Raw genomic sequence first — 25,244 nt, forward strand, 5'->3', positions numbered from 1 at the left:
ATTTATTATAAATTGGTTGAATATTGGTAATTTTATATGTTTATGTTAATTCCTAGCTAACATCAACCCAGTTTCATCGAGAGGGAAAGGAAAATCCAAACCGTTGATGAGTAGCTCAAAATTTCCAATTTGTAATTCTGTGATTCAAGAACCTTTTATTTTCTACATATTCATATCATTCTTCATTATATGGAATTGGAGGTGAGTATCGATGATTATTTGAGCTAAAATGATGCAATCTAGATTAAATATCAAAGTAGGGACTAAATTGAATAGAATAGAGAATTTCATGACTTGCTTGATATATGCAATTGGTATGAAATTGAGCTGGAACACGTTGAATTACATATTAAATTGATTATTGTTTTCTAAAATTAGCATGTTAAAGCATAAATTGAATGGCATAATGAATTGGAATTTGGTTACCCTATTAGCTATTCAGACTATGTCGGATATAGTTGGCATGCCATAAGGATCGAGTATTGAGTAAATCCACCATTTTAAGGCAATCTGAGTGGTAAACATTATGTATTGAGTCATCATTTTCGGGCAACCCGGGGTGACAAATTAATTGAGTTGAGAAAACCATTATTGTTGAGCAATCAGGGGTGATATTATATTTTGATATAGCGTCGTTGTTGTCGGGCAACCTGAGCTGACAGATCTGTGTATTTGTACCGAGTCTGTGTCTAGTTAATAGGGTTAATAATAAAAGAATTGATTAAATGATAATGAAATGAAATGTTGTTGCAATATGAATTGTGATATTATTCGATTGAGTTAAGAATGAGCCCTAGGGGCCGAATATGTATGAAAGAGCTATCAAGCTTGAAAATGATTTGAAGAGTTCAAGAGAATAGGAACTTATGAATTAAATGCTAATAAATTGAATGTTATATGAGAAAATAGTAGAAAGAATCATTATGTTAAAATGAATATGAGCTTAGACATATGAAATGAATATAAATTTTCATGAGTTAGACTATGATTTGAATGTATGCATTACATGAATACTATTGAGAAATTTGCTCAGCGTACGATTTATTTTTTCGTGTGCAAGTTAAATTCAGTTCAAGATTCTCAAGCATCAACTTTAGCATCCAAATGGTTAATGTCTTAGTTGAAATGGTATAATGTTAGTTATGCTAATGATCTTATTGATATTGGTGTGAATGTTTGAGTTAAATTGAATTGCATTAGGGATTTGTTTTATTGGAATGGAACATTTGCAAATTGAGAGTAGAGTCTATACATATATAACTATGTCTTGAAATGATGTTAAGGTAAAACATATGATAGTTGAATGTCATTTGGATATGGATAGTTTTTGACTAGAAGTATTTGATGGTTTGAACATGATATTATGTGATTAGAAAGTGTTATGACTTAATATGGAACTCAATCGGATTGTACGTTTGGCTAAAAATAAGGTAGAAGTTGGTTATGCATTGGTGTGTTTAAAATTATAGGTTTTGAGAAACTATAATTGCAAAAACAATATGTGACATCATGACGTCAACCATTTCTCGTCGTGACGAGGGTTGGACTCCAAGTTACAATGCGACTATGAACCCTGTCATCCCGATGAGGCCAAGCTAGTATGTCACATTGCGACAAGAAACTATCTCACATCGTGACATCAACCCTATAATTTGAATACTTTACAATTCAGTCCCAGTTTGATTTGGGATTAGCTTATGAGCTTTTGTAAGCTTGTATAATACCCAAAAATGTTTATTTATCATGTTGTTTACTTATAATGTTCATATTGAATGTTAAAATAGATTGAAATTGTGTCTATTTTTATCGTGGTTGCTTTGGCAACGAATGAGATACACTATAGTTTGAACTCGGTGATCGGGTCAAGTATAGAGTGTTACACCTACATAACTTTGCCTCGTTATGTAAAAATGCGATACTCTTAGTCACGTCATGTTATCACCTAAAAAGTTTTTTACAGAAAAATATAATTTTTAAATGATTATATAATATAATATTAAAGTACTACAACATCACATAGATCTAAACTGAAAAAATTTACCAAATTTCAAAACTAATGTGAAGAAAGAAATGAATGATTAAATAAAAAAAAGATAAACTTTTATCCAAAAACAAAAGCAACTGCAATTTCAACTTCGGAATTTTTTTCTTCCCTATGGCCCCAAGAAATTAGGTGATAGCGCCTGTTTTTTACTTCCACTTCGATTAATTATTTGCCAAATTAATGAGATATGTGTTTTAATTTCACAAGATTAAACATTATCATTTTTTGTAAAACATTATTTTAAAATTTTAAAAATAAATTTTTTAATTTCACTTATAAAATTAAAAACAAAACACCTTTAATATCTATATTATATATAAAGATTTTAATTAAATTTATGTCACTCATAATTGATTCTCAATTAAATTATTAAATTATCAATATATTTTCACCCCTTTAAATGCAAAGCTTGATGACTTTGTACCTGTGTTGGGTTGGTCTCTTGCCAAGCAGTGAACTCCACTATATTTCGAGCTATTATTAATACATACGTATGTGTAAAAAGAAGGACCCTTCTCCATATTCGAGAGCTCTGCATATGAGAGAGTTCCATCATGTGTTAGTGTGGCGTTATTGCTTGAAAACTCATTGCTCCCATGCAAGTAAATTTCTTTTAATTGGATTGCTTCATGTTTTGCTGTGTGAGTTTCAAAACAACACATTCTGGACACTATATTTAGAGTATTTGAGCACACCACACACAAATATCTTTATCTATTCACATATTAAAAGTACATGATATTATCGATACATAATAAAAACAAAAGTGCACACACACATTGGCTTCCATGAAAGAAGCACGGTTTTATTTAGTTTCCTACGTACACACCCTGCCTGACTCAGATCCTGTCGTGCCTTCCCAGTAGCAGTAGTTGCTCAAATGGAAGAGCTGAGTGATTCTTCTTTGGTTTGAAAGTTGAGACTAAGCATGTAAAGAATAAGCATAAGAGTGAAAACACATAGAAAGAGAGAGATCAAATTAATCGATAGTTAGAAATTGCTGCTGCCTAAAAATAAAACAAAATGTCTGTCGCTGCGCCAAGGATTATAGTGCTGAAATCCAAGGAGGAATATTTGGGCATTATCAATGGAAATGGAGTGGATGATGGGCATCTCAAAATTTCATCGGCAACACAAGCTACAAGATCATATGCAAAATTTGAGGTGGAGGAGGCGGCTTCTGGACATGGTTTGGTGCACATAAGGAGCTGCGGAAACAACTAATACTGGGAACGAGTCCAAAAGAATCCGATGGGGGGAAATTCAGACAGCCAATACTGGATTGCTGCGACTGCCAAAAAGCGGGAGGAAGACCAATCCAAGAGCTCCTGCACATTGTTCAAGTTTATCCCTGTGAACACTGCAGCAAATACTGTCCGAATTATGCATGTCCAGTCGAAATGCCCTTTATACCTTGGTACTAACCGCTACGTGTTGGCGAACAACCACGTTTTCGACGGTAGTTCCAATGATATCTTCACAATCATCAACGGGGAGACGCTGCTTGGTTTGCCAAGGTATGTGGCATTCAAAGGAGATAATACTCATTATCTTTGTCTTCGTCACATGAAGGGTCGCCCATATTTGCAGTTTTCATCTAATGATATTAGCGACCCAAATGTGACAATGGAGGTTTTCGTAAAAAATGACGGAATGCTCCTCATCAAGCCCGTTTCTGCCGATAATTATTGGAGGGACAGCATGGGTTGAATTTGGGTAGATTCCAACGACACCAGTGATCGAAACACTTGGTTCCGCCCCGTCAAAGTTAACGACAACACAATAGCTCTCCTCACCCTTCGCAACAATTACTTTTGTAAGCGCCTCACAGCCGATGGAAAGGATAATTGCCTTGATGCATGCATCCCCACCATTACCCAAGAAGCCCAACTGTTGGTGGAAGAGCCAGTCATGGAAAGGCAAATTCAGGGTGTCAAATATGACCTTGATAATCGGAGGATGCTTGAGTAGACTGTCATGGTTATGGGCGAGCATACCCACAAAAACAGTACCCCCCATTCACAGTTTTATGAAGTGAAATTTTCTCTTCAAAATACTGCCACTCGCACTTGGAAGGCTAATCTTTCACTCAAGCTAGGACTGAAAGCCACCTTAGGTGTCCAACTTCCATTATTGGTTGATGGGAAGACTGAACTATCAACGGAACTTCATGCAGGATACGAGTTTGGAAAGATCTATACCGATACCTCTAACATGGAATTCACCCACAAAGTTGAGGTGTCTCGCATGAGTAAGATGACCGCAAAACTGGTTTCAACACTTGGTAAGTACGATATTCCCTTCACCTACATGCAAAAGGACACTCTTTATAATGGGAAAACTGTCATATATGATGTGCAAGATGGCACTTACACCGGTTCTAATTTCTACAACACCAGATTCGAAATCAAAGAAGTGCCGCTCAGCTCTTGAATTTCAGAGCAACTATACAATGTTTGCTACTACGAGGGCATCACAAAATTATAATTAGATGATAGTGCTTGTTTGTTTGTTGTCCGTGTGTGTACTAAATTAAATAGACTGTGCGTGTAGAATTCTGAGTTCGGTCAAATAGGTGTACTCTTTTTCCAGTTTTTGTATGTATACATATAAAGAGTGGTTTTTCAATGAGGCACCTTTAAAAATAATGTGTTTCCTTTGTGAAAGTCTATGTATGAGTGTGTGCATCAACTAAATTAAATAATGTTTGTATTTCCTTCATGCAGGCAGGTGTGTGTTCATCTACTAAATTAAATATTGAATGCGTAGTTTCTTTTAATTATATATACATTCAATCCTATGATAAATTGGTTATAGCTGCATAAAATTCTATGATAAATTGGTTATAATTGTTGTCGAACCTCCAATAATCAAACTCTTCTAACATTCTCGATAATTAAGATGAACACCATTGGTTACTTCCTTTATCGATAAATAATCCTACAAGAAATGGCTAAAATTCAATTTACCAATAGCATGAGACTCAATTCTTGTAAGCAAATACACAAACAAGATTCATTGAGATAAAATCATATTATCCACATAATAATTAATTTCATACTAATTTCATCTTTGGATCAAAAACAAGCAAGGAGTGGAATACCACAAAGAGAAAGTGTACTTACTAAAAAAATGATGTGTAATGGGCACGTGCTTTCTTAAACCGCCCATAAAAATCACATTCTGACTTTTCTATGGAGAATATCTACCAATAACTTCCATGGAATGAATAATCAGTCCGAATACTAAAAACAACAATGCTTTCGAATAAGCATGGGTAATCAAATGAAATAAAGTGGCTCGATAAGTCCCCATACCTAGAGCTAACATCATATAACCCAGTTGGGACATTGTAGAATAGGCTAAATCCCTCTTAATATCTTTTTGAGCAAGGGATAAAGTAGACCCTAACAATACTATTTCTATACCTATCAAAGATTTTAGATTCATTATGTAAGATATAACTATAAAAAGAGGAAGAATGCGGACTACAAGAAAAATTCACGCAGCTACCATAGTAGCAACTTGTATAAGAGCCGAAATAGGAGTAGACCCTTCCATGGCATCAAGTAACCATACATGAAGAGGAAACTGTGCAGATTTAGCAACTGCGCCGACAAATAATAAAGAGACACATAGATAACAAATAAAAAATGGATCTCATTATTATAAATAAAATTATTAAATATTTCGAACAAATCTTGAAATTCAAAACTTCCCATTATCCAATAAAAACATAAAAATTCCTAATAATAAATCAAAATTGCCTATTCGATTAGTTACAAACACTTTTTCACAAGCGTTTGCCATAGCGGGTTGTATAATCCAAAATCCTATTAATAGATAAGAACACATTCCAACTAATTCCCAAAAAATATAATTTTTTATCAAATTCGAATGACATACACAACCATGCTATTCGCCACAAGTATTAGAATCAATTGAACAATTAAATTCAAATTGATAAGACATATATATCAAGCTATCTAATATGAGTTCTATATACAACAAACTTGAATATTTATAGTTAAAGCAAAATATATACAAATACCAAAGAATATTAAAAAATTAAAAATAATATAGAACCCACAAACTTAAAAAATCAAAGCATGGAAAATTGTTTGATTAACAAAAGAGTTTAGCAGCTCTTAAATTGAATTGAAGGACGTCTAGACCAATAAGTGATTCAGAGGCTTTTGCACTGGCAATAGCTGGGGTTAAACATTCGGATACCTGTAAAGCATGATGGTGAGAGTGTTGAAGAGAATATTACCATAGTTGTTTTATTTCTGCTGCAATGTATTTAGTTAATGAAATTTTGCAGAGTTGCTTTTATTGGCTTCAGTAGAGTTTATTATATGCTACAAGTTTTTGTGGCTAAAATGGCTTGGATTCTCCATGGCCTTTTTCTGTAATTGTTAATGATTGAGAAAAAAAAAAGTAATTCAGAGGATGAAAACTCTTAATAATGATAGGTTGGTATTGGCTTGAGCTTTTAATTCAGAGGATGAAAACTCTTAATAATGAAAACTCTTAATAATGATTGAGAATTTTTTTTTTTTGGTAAAATAAAATAGCTTTAAGCGACATTGCTAAGAAAACGATCAGTTCATTTTACAACCAATATAATCTGGTTGAACTAAATCCCGTACTGAATAAAATGGTTCTTCAAACACTTGGACCTCTGAAACTTGTAGCCGTAACTTTAGCCATATGGTCAGCAACTGCATTATGAGCTCTTGGAATATGGCGTAATTCCAACATCTTACTATCAATTGAACCCTATGTGATGGCTTAATGGTTAAAGGTGTTCACTACCTTAGGTGTGGCTTGGGTTCAAGTTGCGCTAGTCGCGTTTGTTGTTCAGGCTTTACCCTATCATTATAATTCACCACAGAAAAAAAAAAACATCTACGTTTCAATGATAAAATTTGATCTAAAACAGGTTAGTCTCTTCTATTCAACATACCCACTCACTATTTTCACCCCTTTAAATGCAAAGCTTGATGACTTTGTACCTGTGTTAGTGTGGGTTGGTCTCTTGCCAAGCAGTGAACTCCACTATATTTCGAGCTATTATTAATACATACATATGTGTAAAAAGAAGGACCCTTCTCCATATTTGAGAGCTCTGCATGTGAGAGAGCTCCATCATGTGTTAGTGTGGCTTTATTGCTTGAAAACCCATTGCTTCCATGGAAGTAAATTAATTTCTTTTAATTGGATTGCCTCGAAGTTCATATTCTGCTGTGTGAGTTTCAAAACAACACATTCTGGACACTATATTTAGAGTATTTGAGCACACCAAACACAAATATCTTTATTTATTCGCATATCAAAAGTAAATGATATTATCGATACATAATAAAAATAAAAGTGCTGTTGAAATTGGCCAACCATGCTGCTGTTACATGTTTTGGTTGAAGTGCATGCAGCTTGATGACATGCTGCAGCACATATACTTACTGTAACAGCAAGGTTTTCTTTTTAGTTTCTTTGTTGATTAAACTACTTGGAAATGAACAAGCTAATGACAGCTTGATATGTTTAGGTGTTGAATGACTAGTTTAGGTGGTTTTTTTGTGTACAAGCAATGTTTTTAAAGTTACTAGGCCACTTAGTGGTAGTAGGTAGTAATAACTGATGTAGTTGGCTATAAATGTATTGTTTTTCTTATTGAAAAATTAAGCATATCACTTGTGTATAGCAGATTGCTTCCTTGCTGCACGTTTGTGAGCAAGTAAATTGTTTTTGTTTCTTCCTCCTTTGTTCTCTGTCTTGTTCTTTTTCTTTTTGCTGCTGCCATTGTTCCAACAAATGGTATCAAGAGCCTAAGTCTTAAGGGGCCATTGATTTTGCTTCCGTTGCTTGTTAAAAAGAAAGAAGCTGTCAAAACACAAGCAAGCCATTAAGGACTGCTTGTAGAGAAGACAGCATTGGCTCAAACTTATGAGACCCCCAAACAAGCTTGAATAAGCTGGAGGAGGAGTTTCAGTTTCAAGGAAAGGTGTGAGCTTTCCACATGTGCAAGCTTAGCAAGATGTCAAAGCTGCAAGCTTAGCAAAGTGCGAGCCTGTTGAAGACACCTGTTGAAGACAATATGCAAAGATGTGAGTCTGTCAAAGGTGTGAGCTCAGCAACATGTGGAAGCTCAATGCGTGTTGTATAGTTGCAAGCCTGTTGAAGACAGTAAGCAAAGTGTGAGCCTGTCGAATTGCAAGCAAAAATGGCAGAATGAAGGCAAGCAAACTATACTCACGAACTGTTTGTGCAAGAAGAAGCAAGATTGTAGTGAACAAAGAAACAAGGTAAGATGTGTAGTCAACCAAGGCTGTGAAGGAGGAGAAGACTCCATTTGGTGAACAAATCTTTGGCACAAAAGACTGGGATAGTCAAGTGTGTAAGTCAGATTTGTTTGTGAATGAAGCCAAGGTTGAAAATGAATTGGTCAGCTTGAAACAAAACATCTAAGGGCTGTCAAGTTCAAAAAACTTGATGAATGATTGGTATTTGCAGCATGGAGTCCAAGGAGGAGTGTTGAAATTGGCCAACCATTCATCACATACAGCATGCGACTTGATGACATGTTTGAAGATGTATACTTGCTGTAATAAAGAAGGTTTTCTTTTAGTTTCTTTGTTGATTAAACTACTTGAAATGAACAAGTGATGATGACTTGATATGTTTAGGTGTTGAATGACTAGTTTAGGTGGTTTGTTTGTGTACAAGCAATGTTTTTAAAGTTACTAGGCTACTTAGTGGTAGTAGGTAGTAATAACGGGTTTTTACCTAAATATTATAAAAAATAAAATTTACAAAATAGTACAACTTTTTTATTTACGAAAATATTACAACTTTTTTATTTACCAAAATATATAAACTTTTTTATTTACCAAAATATATCAAAAACAAAAAAACAAAACACAAAAAAAATCGACAATGTCTTGGTTACCCCAATGGTATTGGCGGCACCAAAGGTGCCAAATAAATTAATTGGCACCATTGGTGCCAAAGTCATTAGCGGCACCATGGTGTAAAGGAAAAAAAATGTGTAATTGCTTGCTAAGTCCTCCTTATTTATTATTTTCTTTTATTCTCCTTCAACTCATTTTTATTTAATAACTCTATTTTAATTTAATAAACTATTCTTATTTAATAAATCTATTTTAATTTAATAAACTATTAAGTAATACTTAATTTTTTAAATTAAAATAGAGTTATTAAATGAAGAATTCTAATTAAGTGACCATCGCAATTTCAAGGACCTGACATGCAAATTTACCATTTTGAATTTTGAAAGTGAATTGATGCTGCTTGCACTAAAATTGAAATGTGACTAATTGCCTTCTAAGCCCTCCTTATTTATTATTTTCTTTTATTCTCCTTCAACTCAATTTTTTATTTAATAACTCTATTTTAATTTAATTTAAGTAATACCAAAATATTACAACTTTTACAACTATTTTAATTAAGTATTACTTAATAGTTTATTAAATTAAAATAGAGTTATTAAATAAAAAAATGAGTTGAAGGGGAATAAAAAGAAAATAATAAATAAGGAGGGTTTAGAAGGCAATTAGCCACATTCCAATTTTAGTGCGCAAGCAGCAGCAATTCACTTTCAAAATTCAAATTGGTAAATTTGCATGTCAGGTCCTTGAAACTGCATATGTTCACTTAATTAGAATTCTCTCATTTAATAACTATATTTTAATTTAAAAAAATTAAGTATTACTTAATAGTTTATTAAATTAAAATATATTTATTAAATGAGAATAGTTTATTAAATTAAAATAGAGTTATTAAATAAAAAAATGAGTTGAAGGGGAATAAAAAGAAAATAATAAATAATGAGGACTTAGCAAGCAATTACACATTTTTTCCCTTTGGCACCATGGTGCCGCCAATGACTTTGGCACCAATGGTGCCACCAATTTATTTGGCACCTTTGGTGCCGCCCATTGGGGTAACCAGTACATTGTCAGATTTTTTTTTTTTTGCAGGTTTTGTTTTTTTTTTTATATATATTTTGGTAAATAAAAAAAAGTTTATATATTTTGGTAAATAAAAAAAAGTTGTAATATTTTCGTAAATAAAAAAAAGTTGTAATATTTTGGTAAATTTTTATTTTTTTATAATATTTTTGTAAAAAACACTAGTAATAACTGATGTAGTTGGCTATAAATGTATTGTTTTTCTTATTGAAAAATTAAGCATATCACTTGTGTAAAGCAGATTGCTTCCTTGCTGCACGTTTGTGAGCAAGTAAATTGTTTTTGTTTCTTCCTCCTTTGTTCTCTGTCTTGTTCTTTTTTTTTTTGCTGCTGCCATTGTTCCAACAAGTGCACCCACACATTGGCTTCCATGACAGAAGCACAGTTTTATTTAGTTTCGTACATACACACATCCTGCCTGACTAAGATCCTGTCGTGCCTTCCCCGTAGCAGTGGTTGCTTAAACGGAAGAGCTGAGTGATTCTTCTTTGGTTTGAAAGTTGAGACTATAGTAATTAGAACCAGTGTAAGTGCCGCCTTGCACTTCAGATATGACAATGTTGCCATTATAAAGAGTGTCCTTCTGCATGTACGTGAACGGAACGTCACATGTACCATTTATTGCAGTCAGATTCACCGTCACCTTAGTCATCGGAGGCACAACAACTTTGTGTAGAACATCCATCATAGAAGTCACTGTCTTGGTATCTTCCCACTCAAATCCTGTCTGAATTTCGCCAGATAACTCAATGCTCCCCTCAAAAATTTTTGGAAGGCCGAATTTCATGGTAGCTTTTGCCCCTACCTTTAGTGATACATTAGCCTTCCAAGTACGAGTGTGGGTGTCTGTGTAAGAAAGTTTCAGCTCTAAAGATTCGGATTTCCGGGTATAGTTACTAGCAGAATTCATCGCAATCACAAGTTTGCTTTCGTCGTAGATCCTGCAATTATCAAGATCATACTTGATATTATAAAATTTCCTTTCCAAAACAGGCACTTCCACTCGAAGCTGGACTTCCTTTGTAATAGAGGAGACATCTGCGTTAAGGCAATTAGTCTTTCCCTCCTTACTGAGGTTCTTGCAGAAGTTATTGTTGCCCAAATTGCGAAGAGCTATTGTCTGGTCGTTAACTTTGAAGGGTCGAAACAAGGTGTCCTTGTTGTTGCTGGTAGTGTCATCAGAATCCGCCCAAATCCAATTCGGACTCCGCCGCCAAAACTTATTTGAACCAGCAGGCTTGATGCGAATGCTTCCATCATTATTCATGAAAACCTCCATGGTCACACCCGCATCACCAATATCACCAGATGAAAATTGCAAATACGGATGACCCCCGATCTGACGAAGACAAAGATACTGGCCATTGTTTCCTTTGAATGCCACATGCCTTGGCAAAAACACAAGCGATTCCCAATCAATGATTGTGAACATATCACGGGAATACTCATCGAGATGTTCGGACGTGAAGAGGTTGGGAGTTTCACGTATTACCCATAAATGTTTTCTCGATTGCACATGCACAATTTGGACATCAGTTGCTGAATCATCTACGGAGATAAGCTTGAACAATGTGCACGACTTCTTGGATCGGTCTTCCTCCGGCTTCCTGGCGGTCGCGGTGATTCTGGTTTCATCGGAAACCAAATATTTGTTGTTCTGACTGCTCCTTATGTGCACTAAGCCATCTATGCCACCGCGTTGAGCAATCTCAACCTCAAATTTTGCATATGGGCTCGCAACCCGAGTTTCTGAAAATTTGAGATACCCATCTTTATAATCTCCCTTTTCATGGTCAAAGCCCAAGTATTTGTTATTCTGATGGGATTTGAGTACGATAAACCTTGGCGACGCAAATGGCTTATTCGCAAGCAACTCCCAGTCGATGACTGTGAAGAGATCACAGGAATTTCCATCGAAAACTTTGTAGTTTGCCAACACACAGTTATTAAACGTTGGAGGATCTACCCACCATAAGCATAAATAGCATCCTGATTGCACATGCATAATTCGGATCTTATTTGTTACGGTGTCTACCGGGATAAATTTGAACAAAGTGCACGACTCCTTGGATCGGCCTTCCTCCGGCTGGTCGGCTGCTGCAGAAATCCAATACTGCTCTTTTGAGTTTCCAGTGATGGAAACATTTTTGACTCGTTTGCAGTATTTGTTGTTGTGGCAGCTCTTTATGTGCACCAACCCATCTTCCCCATTGCATTTGGCCCTTTCCACCTCAAATTTTGTGTATGGACTGAAAGCCAAAGTTTCCGAAAATTTGAGATACCCTTTACAATCGCAAATCTCACGCATATAGCTCAAATATTTGTTCCTCGCCTCACATTTGAGCACCATAAACCTTGGCGACGCAAATGGCTTATTCGCAAGAAACTCCCAGTCGATGACTGTGAAGAGATCACAGGAATTACCATCGAAAACTTTGTAGTTTGCCAACACATAGTTATTAAAATTTGGAGGATCTTCCCAGCACAAGCATAAATAGCAACCTGATTGCACATGCATAATTCGGATCTTATTTGTTGCAGTGCCCACCGGGAGAAGCTTGAACAACGTGCACGACTCCTTGGCTCGGCATTCCTCCGGCTTGTCGGCGGCTGCAGAAATCCAATAGTTCCCTTTTGAGTTTCCAGGGGTGGAAACATTTTTGACTCGTTTGCAGGCAGCTCTTTATGTGCACCAACCCATCTTCCCTACTGCTTTTGGCCCTCTCCACCTCAAATTTTGTGTATGGACTGCCAGCCAAAGTTTCCGAAAATCTGAGATACCCATGGGAACTCTTATGCATAAAGCTCAAATATTTGTTCTTCGCCTCACATTTGAGCACCATAAACCTTGGCCATGCAATTGCCATTTTCACTACCCCTCTCTCTTTCTCTCTTTTTTAATCTAAACTTGAACGGATAGATGAGTCTCTACCAATTAGCTTCTATTTCGTTTCTTTCTTGCTTATGCTTACCACAACCTCCTAGACTTCACAATTTATAACTAAAATTTGGTTTCTATAATTTATCACATTCTTTCCCGCATGTTCAAGCAAAGTACCAAAGGAGAGACCAATAAGAAAATGCAATCCATAAACATTACATCTTTTCAAAGTAAAAATTATAAAGTAAAAGTGAATTCTGGCATAGCAAAGTAGTCAAGTAAAAACAAATAAAATAATTTTTGGTCCCTAAACTTTTCAACTAGGTCTACTTTGGTTCTTAAATTTGGATTTTGTCTGATTATGTGACTTGTGTTATTGGAACAAGTCTTGGTTAGACAAACTGAGAACTAATTGATATAACAGTCCGAACAAAGGGGTTGAACGAATTAACTCGAAAACTACTTAAAATTGGTTACAATCGAAAACCAAGATAAAAATCAACTATTGAACAAGTTGAACCAATTTAATATTTTTTTTATTTTTTTAAAAGTTTATGAATTTTTAATTAATTAATTATTGTTGGTCTAGCAATTGAATCGATCGAATGATTGAATCAGAATCATTAGTTTAACCTGTTCAACCATCGATCCTATTATTAAAATACTAAATGTGAATTCTATGACATAACAATGTAGAATGCAATCCATAAACATTACATCTATGTTATTGTGCTTTGATTGAGATAATGTTGCTGAAGTAAAGAAAATTATTATTTAATATTTTAATAGTGGTTTTTAAATTTTACAAGTGAAATTTTAAAAAAAAATTATCATGCCTTTTACTTAGTTTTTAGTTTTTAAAATATTATTTTAGAATAAATAATAATTTGGCAAATAATTAAATCCAAGTGGAATCCAAAAATTGGAAAGGCTGTATCACATTATTTCCAGGAACCACAGGGAAAAAGAAAATTCAAAGTTGAAACAGTGTATTCCACGTGGGGTTTCTCCATCAATCAATGATTCGCGATTGCTTTTACTTTGGGATAAACTAACTTCTAATCTTTGATTTTGATATTTTTTTTAATTTAGTCCTTAACTTTTTTGGTTTACTTTAGTTTTAGAATTTGATAATTTTTTTTAGTTTTAGGTAATGTGATATGTTATCACTTAAAAAATATATTTTTCTTTTAGTTTTAGGAATTTTTATATGTTTTTGTAGCACTTTTTTTAGTCTTGTTTATACAAGTAACCTTAGTTTTACAAGTGATTTTATGGATGGTTTTGTTGTCGTCCTCTCTAGTTTGGTGAATGCTCTAATCTTTTTTCGATTTTTACCCGCCGCTTTAGATCATCCGTGGTTGATTTCTTTTTCGCATTAAGTGTTTGCAATCACTCTATATATGTCGTGCTTGAATTGTGATAAAGCCAATTGTCAACAGGTCGAGTCATGACACTGAGGCTAAAGTCTTTGTTGTGTTATTTGAGCTTATCTTTCACTATTTACGATAAGTGTTTGTTATTTTTTTCTCTAAATTATATGATTCCCTTTATTAATTAATAAATTTACCTTTAAATATATATTTCTATAAAAATTAGATAATAACATCACACCATTTTAGAATACAAAATCAGGGATCAAATTTGTGAAATTCTAGTATTAATGTAGACAAAAAAAATCAGAGACTAGGTTGAGATATTATTTAATTTGCAGGCAGGTAATTTGTGGGAGTCAAAGTAGAAACAGTGAGTATTCCGCTTGAGTGATCAATGACGATTTGGCTTAGTTCTCAATTATTTAGAGTTCAAACTTGTGTAAAAATAATGCTTTAATCATGTTTTTAGAATTAAATCGATAGTTGACTAGGTTAAATGAATTCATTATCACTTTTTACAAAAGAAAAGTCAAAATGGAAACAGTGAGTATTCCGCGTGAGTGATCAATGATGCGCTTTTCCTACTGCTTTTGCTTTTCCTGAGTGATCATCTTGCTGCTTTCACTGACTTTCCTACCATATTTCTCTTCTGCTGTACCCAAACTCTGTTCAATCTCACCTTCTTTCATGGCTTCTTCTGTTTTTGATACCGACACCGCCTTGAGATTATTTGGTAGAAAATTCTTTTGGGAAAAACCAGAGAAACCGAATGATACAAAAGTATTTTCGACTATATCTATTTAAGGGTTAAAAAACCTTGTTATAATCAAAATCAAATAGAAAAGGGATAATTCTATACGAATTTAACTTGTGTGGTATGTCCATATTGCGAGGACTCAACCCTCGGTCCTTCACCTTCTCAATCCTGGAGGATTCGGATCAAACAAGTCCCAGAATCTACATCTATATAATTGAAAGACTTGCCTAAAAAATGAACTGAGAGTTAGGCAACTAATTAATTTGATATTAAGAGAATACGTTTAGAAGAGTGTTATTTTTTAAGTAAACCCTATTGTTGTGGTTTTATTTTTTATGATCATAAGGGGTGTTTCCAGTGGTGAGAATATTGTATTTTCAAAGTGCAAGGGTGAGGGAAACAATCGCGATCTGTGTAATTGAGTAAGTGCATTTTGTAATTGTTGAAGAGAATGCATATTTCTCACTGACCTAGGGGCTCTGCAGATGTAGGGAAATTAAACTGTATAATTATCTTTTTTCTGCTTTCTCATTTAGTGCATGGAGAAATGCCTACAAACTTAAACATCAATTTCTTTGTGTAGTTATTGCTCTTAGCAACATCCTTTTTGCTAACAATTTTTTTTTTTTTAGAATTTGAACTAAAATAACAAATTTCATAAACATGGAGGACTAAATTTATTGTATTTTTTAGTTTAGGATCAAATCGATAAAATATGTAAACATTAGAGTTAAATTTATTATTAGATCAATAAATAAAAAGCCCACGTCAGCACTTCCTTCAAATTTCAAACAATTGTTAACATTTGGTGACCAAAAAAATTTATTTTAAATAGTTTAGTGACCAATATAGAACGCGAGCACTACTTTAGTGACCATTTTATACTTTACCCTAAAATATATAATAAAACTCTAACCTAAAGTATTCAAATTATCAAGTCTATTTACAATCTATACTAATCTAAACTAATATTAAGTATTTGATAGAATTGTTGTCACTCATTAATCGAGTCTCAACTCGTTGTGAAATTACCAAAAGTCCCTTATTTTTATAAAGTAATAAATACTAAATTAAAATATGATACAAATTCTTGTACTCTTTGTATATTTGAAATAACAAAAATTGAAGTTTTAATGGACCTAAATTTAATAAAATAAATTTAAAAAAGAATTCTAGTAGTGTTCACAATTAAACCTAAATTTTGAAATCTAAAAGGTAAAAGTCCAAATTCCTTACGATAAAGTAGAGGACTAAATTCTAAATAAATTCTAAATATAAAAAGAGTACAACGACTTAGAGTATATTTTAACCTAAATATTATATTAAGGGTGTTTTTATTCTTTTATATTTTTTATATATACTAAATAATACATGCAATTAATAGGATTTGAATTTTTAAATGTCATGATTACAATATGTTGACTTTACCATTTCTATCATAGCCTCATTTAATTCTTATATTTTTTAATAAATTTATTATATAATAATTCTACTCATATCGTGAGTGTACTATAATTTAGTTTATTAAAAAATACTAAAAACTAGTGACTTAAATAAAAAACTTTTAAATAGTTTAATAACCATTTTGTAACTTTTAAAATTGGCTAACCAAAAATAAAGTTACTAATAGTTTAATGACCTTGGTATAATTTACCCTTAAAATTTTTAAAAGAAAAAAATTCTAATGGAATTGGAGCTGAGTATGGATGATTATTTGAGCTAAAATAATATCAAAGTAGGGAGTAAATTGAACATAATATAGAATTTCATGACTTGCTTGATATATGCAATTGGTATGAAATTGAGTTGGAACATGTTGAATTACATATTAAATTGATTATTGTTTTTTGAAATTAGCATGTTAAAGCATAAATTGAATGGCATAATGAATTGGAATTTGGTTACCCTATTAGCTGATCAGACTATGTCGGACATAGTTGGCATGCCATAAGGATAGAGTATTGAGTAAAGCCACCATTTTCGAGCAACCCGGGGTGACAAATTAATTGAGTTGAGAAAATCATTATTGTTGAGCAATCAGGGGTGATATTATATTTTGATATAGTGTCGTCATTGTCGGGCAATCTGAGGTGACAGATCCTTATTGTATCTGTACCAAGCCTGTGTTTAGTAAATAGGGTTAATAATAAAAGAATTGATTAAATGATAATGAAATGAAATGTTGTTGCAAAATGAATGTTATATGAGAAAATAGTATAAAGAATCATTATGTTAAAATGAATATGAGCTTAGACATATAAAATGAATATAAATTTTCATGAGTTTGACTATGATTTGAATGTATGCATTGCATGAATTTATTTATATTGATTTGAACTGTAGAATTACCATTGAGAAATTTGCTTAGCGTACAATTTGTTTTTCCGTATGCAAGTTAAATTCAGTTCAAGATTCTTAAGCATCAACTTTAGCATCCAAATGGTTAATATCTTAGTTGAAATGGTATAATAATGTTAGATATGCTAATGATCTTATTGATATTGGTGTGAAATTGAATTGCATTAGGGATTTGTTTTATTGGAATGGAACATTTGCAAATTGAGAGTAGAGTGTATACATATATAATTATGTCTTGAAATGATGTTAAGGTAATACATACGATAGTTGAATGTCATTTGGATATATGGATAGTTTTGGACCGGAAGTATTTGATGGTTAGAACGTGATATTATGTGATTAGAAAGTGTTATGACTTAATATGGAACTCGCTAGGATTGTCCATTTGGCTAAAAATAAGGTAGAAGTTGGTTACCCATTGGTGTATTAAAACTATAGGTTTTGAGAAACTATAATTGCAAAAATAGTATGTGACGTCATGACGTCTACCATTTCTCGTCGTGACGAGGGTTGGACTCCAAGCTACAATGCGACTATGAACCCCGTCATCCCGACGAGGCCAAGTTAGTATGTCACATTGCGACAAGAAACTATTTCACGTCGTGACATCAACCCTATAATTTGAATTCTTTACAATTCAGTCCCGGTTTGATCTCGGATTAGCTTATGAGCTTTTGTAAGCTTGTATAATACCCGGAAATGTTTATTTATCATGTTGTTTACTTATAATGTTCATATTGAATGTTAAACTGGATTGAAATTGTGTCTATTTTTATCGTGGTTGCTTCGGCAACGAATGCGATACACTATAGTTTGGACTCAGTGATCGGGTCAAATATAGGGTGTTACACCTATATAACTTTGCCTCGTTATGTAAAAATGCGATACTCTTAGTCACATCATGTTATCACCTAAATTTTTTTTTACAGAAAAATATAATTTTTAAATGATTATATAATATAATATTAAAGTACGACAACATCACATAGATCTAAACTGAAAAAATTTACCAAATTTCAAAACTAATGTGAAGAAAGAAATGAATGATTAAATTAAAAAAAATAAACTTTTATCCAAAAACAAAAGCAATAGCAATTTCAACTTTGGAATTTTTTTTCTTCCCTATGGGCCCAAGAAATTAGGTGATAGCGCCTGTTTTTTACTTCCCCGGTATGTGTTTTAATTTCACAAGATTAAACATTATCATTCTTTGTAAAACATTATTTTAAATTTTAAAATAAATGTTTTAATTTCACTTATAAAATTAAAACTAAACACCTTGAATATCTATATTATATATAAAGATTTTAATTAAATTTATGTCACTTGTAATTAATTCTCAATTAAATTATTAAATTATCAATATATTTTATTTTAATAAAATATAAATAGTAATTGAAGGTTATTTTTACCCTTTGAACATAATAAAATTTGAAATCAACCCATCAAGTCAATGCTGCCAATATAGTAGGTGTGTCATGAGTCATATTTTAATGTTAAATAATAATTTATCTTTTAAAGAAAGAAAAAAGACTAGGCTCGTGGCAACACTTCTATTATGTTTCTCTTTTCTGCAAAAAGATTCTCCCACTTTCGATATTCTATTCTTATAAAAATAACGATGGTAGGATATTGAAGTCATTTTTTATTAAAAAGTTTACTTTTTAACTTTTTATTTCAAGCCACATTATTTGTTGTTTAGGGTTTATTCTGTCATTATAATTTACTAAAAAAAAATTTCTTACTATCAGCTGCTCCACCAGCCACAATCGTCTCCACCAAAAGACCTCTCTATATACACTTTTTAAGAACCATGCACCATATTTCAAGCCCTCATCTCAATCACTAACAGCTCTCCACCCTACAAGAGTGAACCGCTCCAAACCTTCACCAATCTTCTCTATTTTGTTGAAATTTTACATCAATAATTGATCTATTGAGCATGAACTCACTCTTGATATTTAGATCTAGTAAATAAAATGCGACTCTTTCAACAATTGATCAAAATTACTTGCGTTCACATGATAAAATTTGATCTAAAACAGGTTAGGCTCTTCTATTCAACATACCCACTCACTATTTTCACCCCTTTAAATGCAAAGCTTGATGACTTTGTACCTGTGTTGGGTTGGTCTCTTGCCAAGCAGTGAACTCCACTATATTTCGAGCTATTATTAATACATACGTATGTGTAAAAAGAAGGACCCTTCTCCATATTCGAGAGCTCTGCATATGAGAGAGCTCCATCATGTGTTAGTGTGGCTTTATTGCTTGAAAACTCATTGCTCCCATGCAAGTAAATTTCTTTTAATTGGATTGCCTTGAAGTTCATATTTTGCTGTGTGAGTTTCAAAAACACATTCTGGACACTATATTTAGAGTATTTGAGCACACCACACACAAATATCTTTATCTATTCGCATATCAAAAGTACATGATATTATCGATACATAATAAAAACAAAAGTGCACACACACATTGGCTTCCATGAAAGAAGCACGGTTTTATTTAGTTTCCTACGTACACACCCTGACTGACTCAGATCCTGTCGTGCCTTCCCAGTAGCAGTAGTTGCTCAAATGGAAGAGCTGAGTGATTCTTTTTTGGTTTGAAAGTCGAGACTGTAGTAATTAGAACCCGTGTAAGTGCCGCCTTGCACTTCAGATACAATGTTGCCATTATAAAGAGTGTCCTTTTGCATGTACGTGAACGGAACATCACATGTACCATTTATTGCAGTCAGATTCACTGTCACCTTAGTCATCGGAGGCACAACAAGTTTCTGCAGAACATACACCACAGAGGTCACTGTCTTGGTATCTTCCCACTCAAATCCTGTCTGAGTTTCTCCAGATAACACATCAATGCGCCCCTCAAATATTTTTGGAAGGCCGAAGTTCATGGTAGCTTTTGGCCCTACCTTTAGTGATACATTAGCCTTCCAAGTACGAGTGTGGGTGTCTGTGTAAGAAAGTTTCAGCTCTAAAGATTCGGATTTCTGGGTATAGTTACAAGCAGAATTCGTCGCAATCACAAGTTTGCTTTCGTCGTAGATCCTGCAATTACCAAGATCATACTTGATATCATAAATTGTCCTTTCCAAAACAGGCACTTCCACTCGAAGCTGGACTTCCTTTGTAATTGAGGAGACATCTGCGTTAAGGCAATTAGTCTTTCCCTCCATACTGAGGCTCTTGCAGAAGTTATTGTTGCCCAAATTGCGAAGAGCTATTGTCCGGTTGTTAACTTTCAAGGGTCGAAACAAGGTGTCCTTGTTGTTGCTGGTAGTGTCATCAGAATCCGCCCAAATCCAATTCGAACTCCGCCGCCAAAACTTATTGGAACAAGCAGGCTTGATGCGAATGCTTCCATCATTATTCATGGAAACCTCCATGGTCACACCCGCATCACCAATATCACCAGATGAAAATTGTAAATACGGATGACCCTCGATCTGACGAAGACAAAGATACTGGCCATTGTTTCCTTTGAATGCCACATGCCTTGGCAAAAACACGAGCGATTCCCAATCAATGATTGTGAACATATTCTCATCGAGATGTTCGGACGTGAAGAGATTGGGATTTTCACGTTTTACCCATAAATATTTTCTCGATTGCACATGCACAATTTGGACTTCATTTGCTGCATCATCTACAGAGATAAGCTTGAACAATGTGCATGAGTTCTTGGATCGGTCTTCCTCCGGCTTCTTGGCGGTCGCAGTGATTCTGGTTCCATCGGAAACCAAATATTTGTTGTTCTGACTGCTCCTTATGTGCACTAAGCCATCTATGCCACCGCGTTGAGCAATCTCAACCTCAAATTTTGCATATGGGCTCGCAACCCGAGTTTCAGAAAATTTGAGATACCCATGTTTATAATCTCCATTTTCATGGTCAAACCCCAAGTATTTGTTATTCTGACGGGATTTGAGCACGATAAACCTTGGCGACGCAAATGGCTTATTCGCAAGCAACTCCCAGTCGATGACTGTGAAGAGACCACAGGAATTATTACCATCGAAATCTGTGTCGTTTGCCAACACATATTTCTTAAACTTTGGAGGATCTACCCAGCATAAGCATAAATAGCAACCTGATTTCACATGCATAATTCGGATCTTATTTGTTGCAGTGTCCACCGGGATAAGTTTGAACAACGTGCACGACTCCTCGGATCCGCCTTCCTCCGGCTTTCTGGCGGCTGCAGAAATCAAATAGTACTGCTCTTTTGAGTTTCCAGTGATGGAAACATTTTTGACTCGTTTGCAGTATTTGTTGTTGTGGCAGCTCTTTATGTGCACCAACCCATCTTCCCCAGTACTGCATTTGGCCCTTTCCACCTGAAATTTTGTGTATGGACTGAAAGCCAAAGTTTCCGAAAATTTGAGATACCCATTACAATCGCAATTCTCACGCATATAGCTCAAATATTTGTTCCTCGCCTCACATTTGAGCACCATAAACTTTGGCCATTCAATTGCCATTTTCACTACCCCTCTCTCTCTCTCTCTTTTTTAATCTAAACTTGAACGGATAGATGAGTCTCTACCAATTAGCTTCTATTTCGTTTCTTTCTTGCTTATGCTTACCACAACCCCCTAGACTTCACAATTTATAACTAAAATTTGGTTTCTATAATTTATCACATTCTTTCCCGCATGTTCAAGCAAAGTACCAAAGGAGAGACCAATAAGAAAATGCAATCCATAAACATTACATCTTTTCAAACTAAAAACTATAAAGTAAAAGTGAATTCTGGCATAGCAAAGTAGTCAAGTAAAAACAAATAAAATAATTTTTGGTCTCTAAACTTTGCAACTAGGTCTACTTTGGTTCTTAAATTTGGATTTTATTAAGATTTGATGATGTGACTTGTGTTATTAGAACAAGTCTAGGTTGGACAAATTGTGAACTGATTGATATAACCGTCCGAACAAAGGGGTTGAACGAATTAATTCGAAAACTATTTAAAATTGGTTAAAATCGATTCTCAATTAAATTATTAAACTATGTCACTTATAATTGATTCTCAATTTAAGTATTAAACTATTAATATATTTTATTTTAATAAAATGTAAATAGTAATTGAAGGTTATTTTTATCCTTTGAACAAAATAAAATTTGAAATCAACACATCAAGTCAATTTAGCCAATATAGTAGGTGTGTCATATGAGTCATATTTTACTGTTAAATAATAATTTTATTTTTAAAGAAAAAAAAGACTAGGCTCGTGGCATGACTTCTATTATGTTTTTCTTTTCCCCAAAAGAGTCTCCCACTTTTGATATTCTATTCATATAAAATAACGATAATATAAAGGATATTGAAGTCGTTTTTATTAAAAAGTTTACTTTTAAGAGCCTTTTATTTCAACAATGTTTAAATTTATTATTTTATTCTTCCTAATTCCTATGGTTTCCAATTGAATTATAATATCAAACATTTAAATAATTTAACATGAAATAATTAGACACCTCGAATTAGTCGATCTTGCTGAGCAAATAGCCATGTTGAATAGTTTAAAGCAATCAAAATAGAATGATTTCGAGTGGCTCGATGCTATAACGACCCATTATCTCTTGTTATTCGGCTAATCCTTGTACTAACCAAGGTGAAGTTGGCAATGGAGATATAAGATGGCTCCATGGACCCAACCGATCACCCGAATCATCTCAGATCATTCCATAAACTCGGGAATGTCTCTGACCCAATCTAGTGTTGTATCTTCCCCACACAATTTGCTCACCCTGGAATTTTATAACCCATTTCAAGAGCTGCAAAGAAGCGTTCAAAACCTCAACAAGCTTAATGTCCAAAACACAAAATTCGAAAGAAACACTACGAGAATATATAAGACAATCCCACATAGTGACCCTAGAAGTCAAGGTAACCCTATAACCTTTAAAACCACTTTGCTCTATTTTTTCACTCTCCCTAAACCATTACCAATTTTAGCATCGGAGGGTTCCTCAAAGTACAAACTCTAATGCCTCTAACCCGATTTCTCCTTTTTGCAAAACAATTGAAACATTAACACGATCAATCATCACAAACCAACCTTAATATTGGCATATCCAAGATATAATGCATAAGGAAATCGAATATTAAATACTTCATTCATTTTGCAGTGCATCTATCAATGACTAATTGACGGATATGATATGAGCTTTGCAAATATTGGTTGTTGTGCCATTGTGGCAAATTTATACTCACTAAAAAGTGTTAGGTGTAATGATAAAGTACATTGCGCTCTCAAAAAGAAAACACAATTTCGAACTTTGAAGATAGAATTGTTGGTAGGGACAACCACAAATTTTTAACATGGACCAAAAAAACATACATGAAAGATACAAAAAAATATATCCATAGTGATTAAGAAATAGAATAGGCTTATACAACTTTACCTCGTTATGTAAAATCTAGTATAACGCTAATGGTAATGGAAAATGCAAAAGAGAGTTTTCTCAACTTGGTTCATCAAATGTTTTGGTCCATATTAGTGTTTGAATTTGACAAATTTTCTCAATTTTAGTATATTCGATGACGTGATACTCTTAGTTTCGTCATGTTATCACTTAATTTTTTATAAATATTATCATTTTTAAGTGATCTTCACATTAATCTAGAATGAAAAAGATTCTAAAAGTAATGTGGACAAAAGAAATTTAAAGAAGTTACCTTTTATCCAAAAGCAAAAGCAAAAGCAATGAGGCGTTATTGATCGGTGGAGGAACACACTTTTCCAACTTTGGATTCTGTTCTTTTTTGTGATCCCTAGATATAGGTGATGGAGCCTTTTTATTTTTTTTCCCTTCCACTAATTTAAAATTATCATTTTTTTTTGGTAAAACACTGTTATAAAATTTTAAAAAATAGACATGATGATGTTTTAATATCACTTACAAAATTAAAATAATTTCGTTAATATTTATACTATATAAATCTCAATTCAATTATTAAAATATTTTATTTTAATAAAATATAAATATTAAATTAAAGTTATTTTATCTTTTTATACAAAATGAAAAATATGATTATAATAAGATTTGAATTCGGAACATCAAATGTATATAAACTGGAGAGCTTTTATTTCATTCCTTGTGTATATATACAAGTTATGTACATGTCTCTATTTATAGACCTTTTAACATAATACAATCCCTTAAATTACAAAGAATAAATAAAGGTTTAATTGCAATATAAAACCCTAATACTTCCATAATAAAGTAATATTTATAACAATTACATAATTATTACACTAATATAATACGCGTGTGTCATAATTTAATATTAAATAATATTTTTCCTTTTAAAGAGAAAAAAGACTAGGCTCGTGGCATAATTTTTATGTTTTGCTTGTTGGGATAAATTTCAAAATGAAATATGAACTATAATTTAATGTGAAATTATATACACGAAATTTAATTTTGTTAAACATGAATTTTTAAAAAATTATTGATACATGAAATATTTTAAATTTTAAATATAATGATATGCGATACTTAAATAATTTAATATAATAAGATATATAATTTAATTTAATTTAATTTTAATTAGTTAATATAAAAACAATTTTGATAGTATCACTTCAAAATCCACAAGTCATATACTAAAAATACTTAAATATATCCTAATTATTATTTTTTAGTAGAAAAACACTTTTGATTGCAATTTGGTATTTCTTTTGGGATGAAAAATGACTTTAGTACCTTTTGGATTGTAATGTTTTGATTACCAAAGGTTAAATAGTTACGATATGATGATTAATGTTATAGATTTGTTACATCTTGGTCACTGAATCATTAACTATCTTTAATAGTTTAACGAC

The 25,244-nt window shown here is 33.1% G+C and overlaps 1 protein-coding gene across 3 annotated transcripts in view; it reads right to left on the reverse strand.

Annotated features, from left to right (window-relative positions):
• LOC105796341 (uncharacterized) overlaps positions 1-22,077 on the reverse strand; it is a 71,431-nt gene extending 49,354 nt beyond the window's left edge. Inside the window, exons 1-2 of one of the 3 annotated variants that reach the window (XM_052627854.1) lie at positions 21,358-22,077; positions 11,880-12,392 (exon numbers count right to left, since the gene is read on the reverse strand). In XM_052627854.1, the coding sequence (XP_052483814.1) occupies positions 11,880-12,392; positions 21,358-21,899 (1,055 nt within the window). In that variant the 5' untranslated portion in view covers positions 21,900-22,077. Of the gene's footprint in view, positions 1-11,879; positions 12,393-12,885; positions 13,011-21,357 lie in introns of those variants that run through there. The other 2 variants (XM_052627856.1, XM_052627855.1) reach the window with 2 other exon arrangements.
• Between the last annotated feature and the right edge of the window lie 3,167 nt (positions 22,078-25,244).

This window comes from Gossypium raimondii, chromosome 3 (genome assembly GCF_025698545.1).
Source record: "Gossypium raimondii isolate GPD5lz chromosome 3, ASM2569854v1, whole genome shotgun sequence".
Lineage (NCBI taxonomy): Eukaryota > Viridiplantae > Streptophyta > Magnoliopsida > Malvales > Malvaceae > Gossypium > Gossypium raimondii.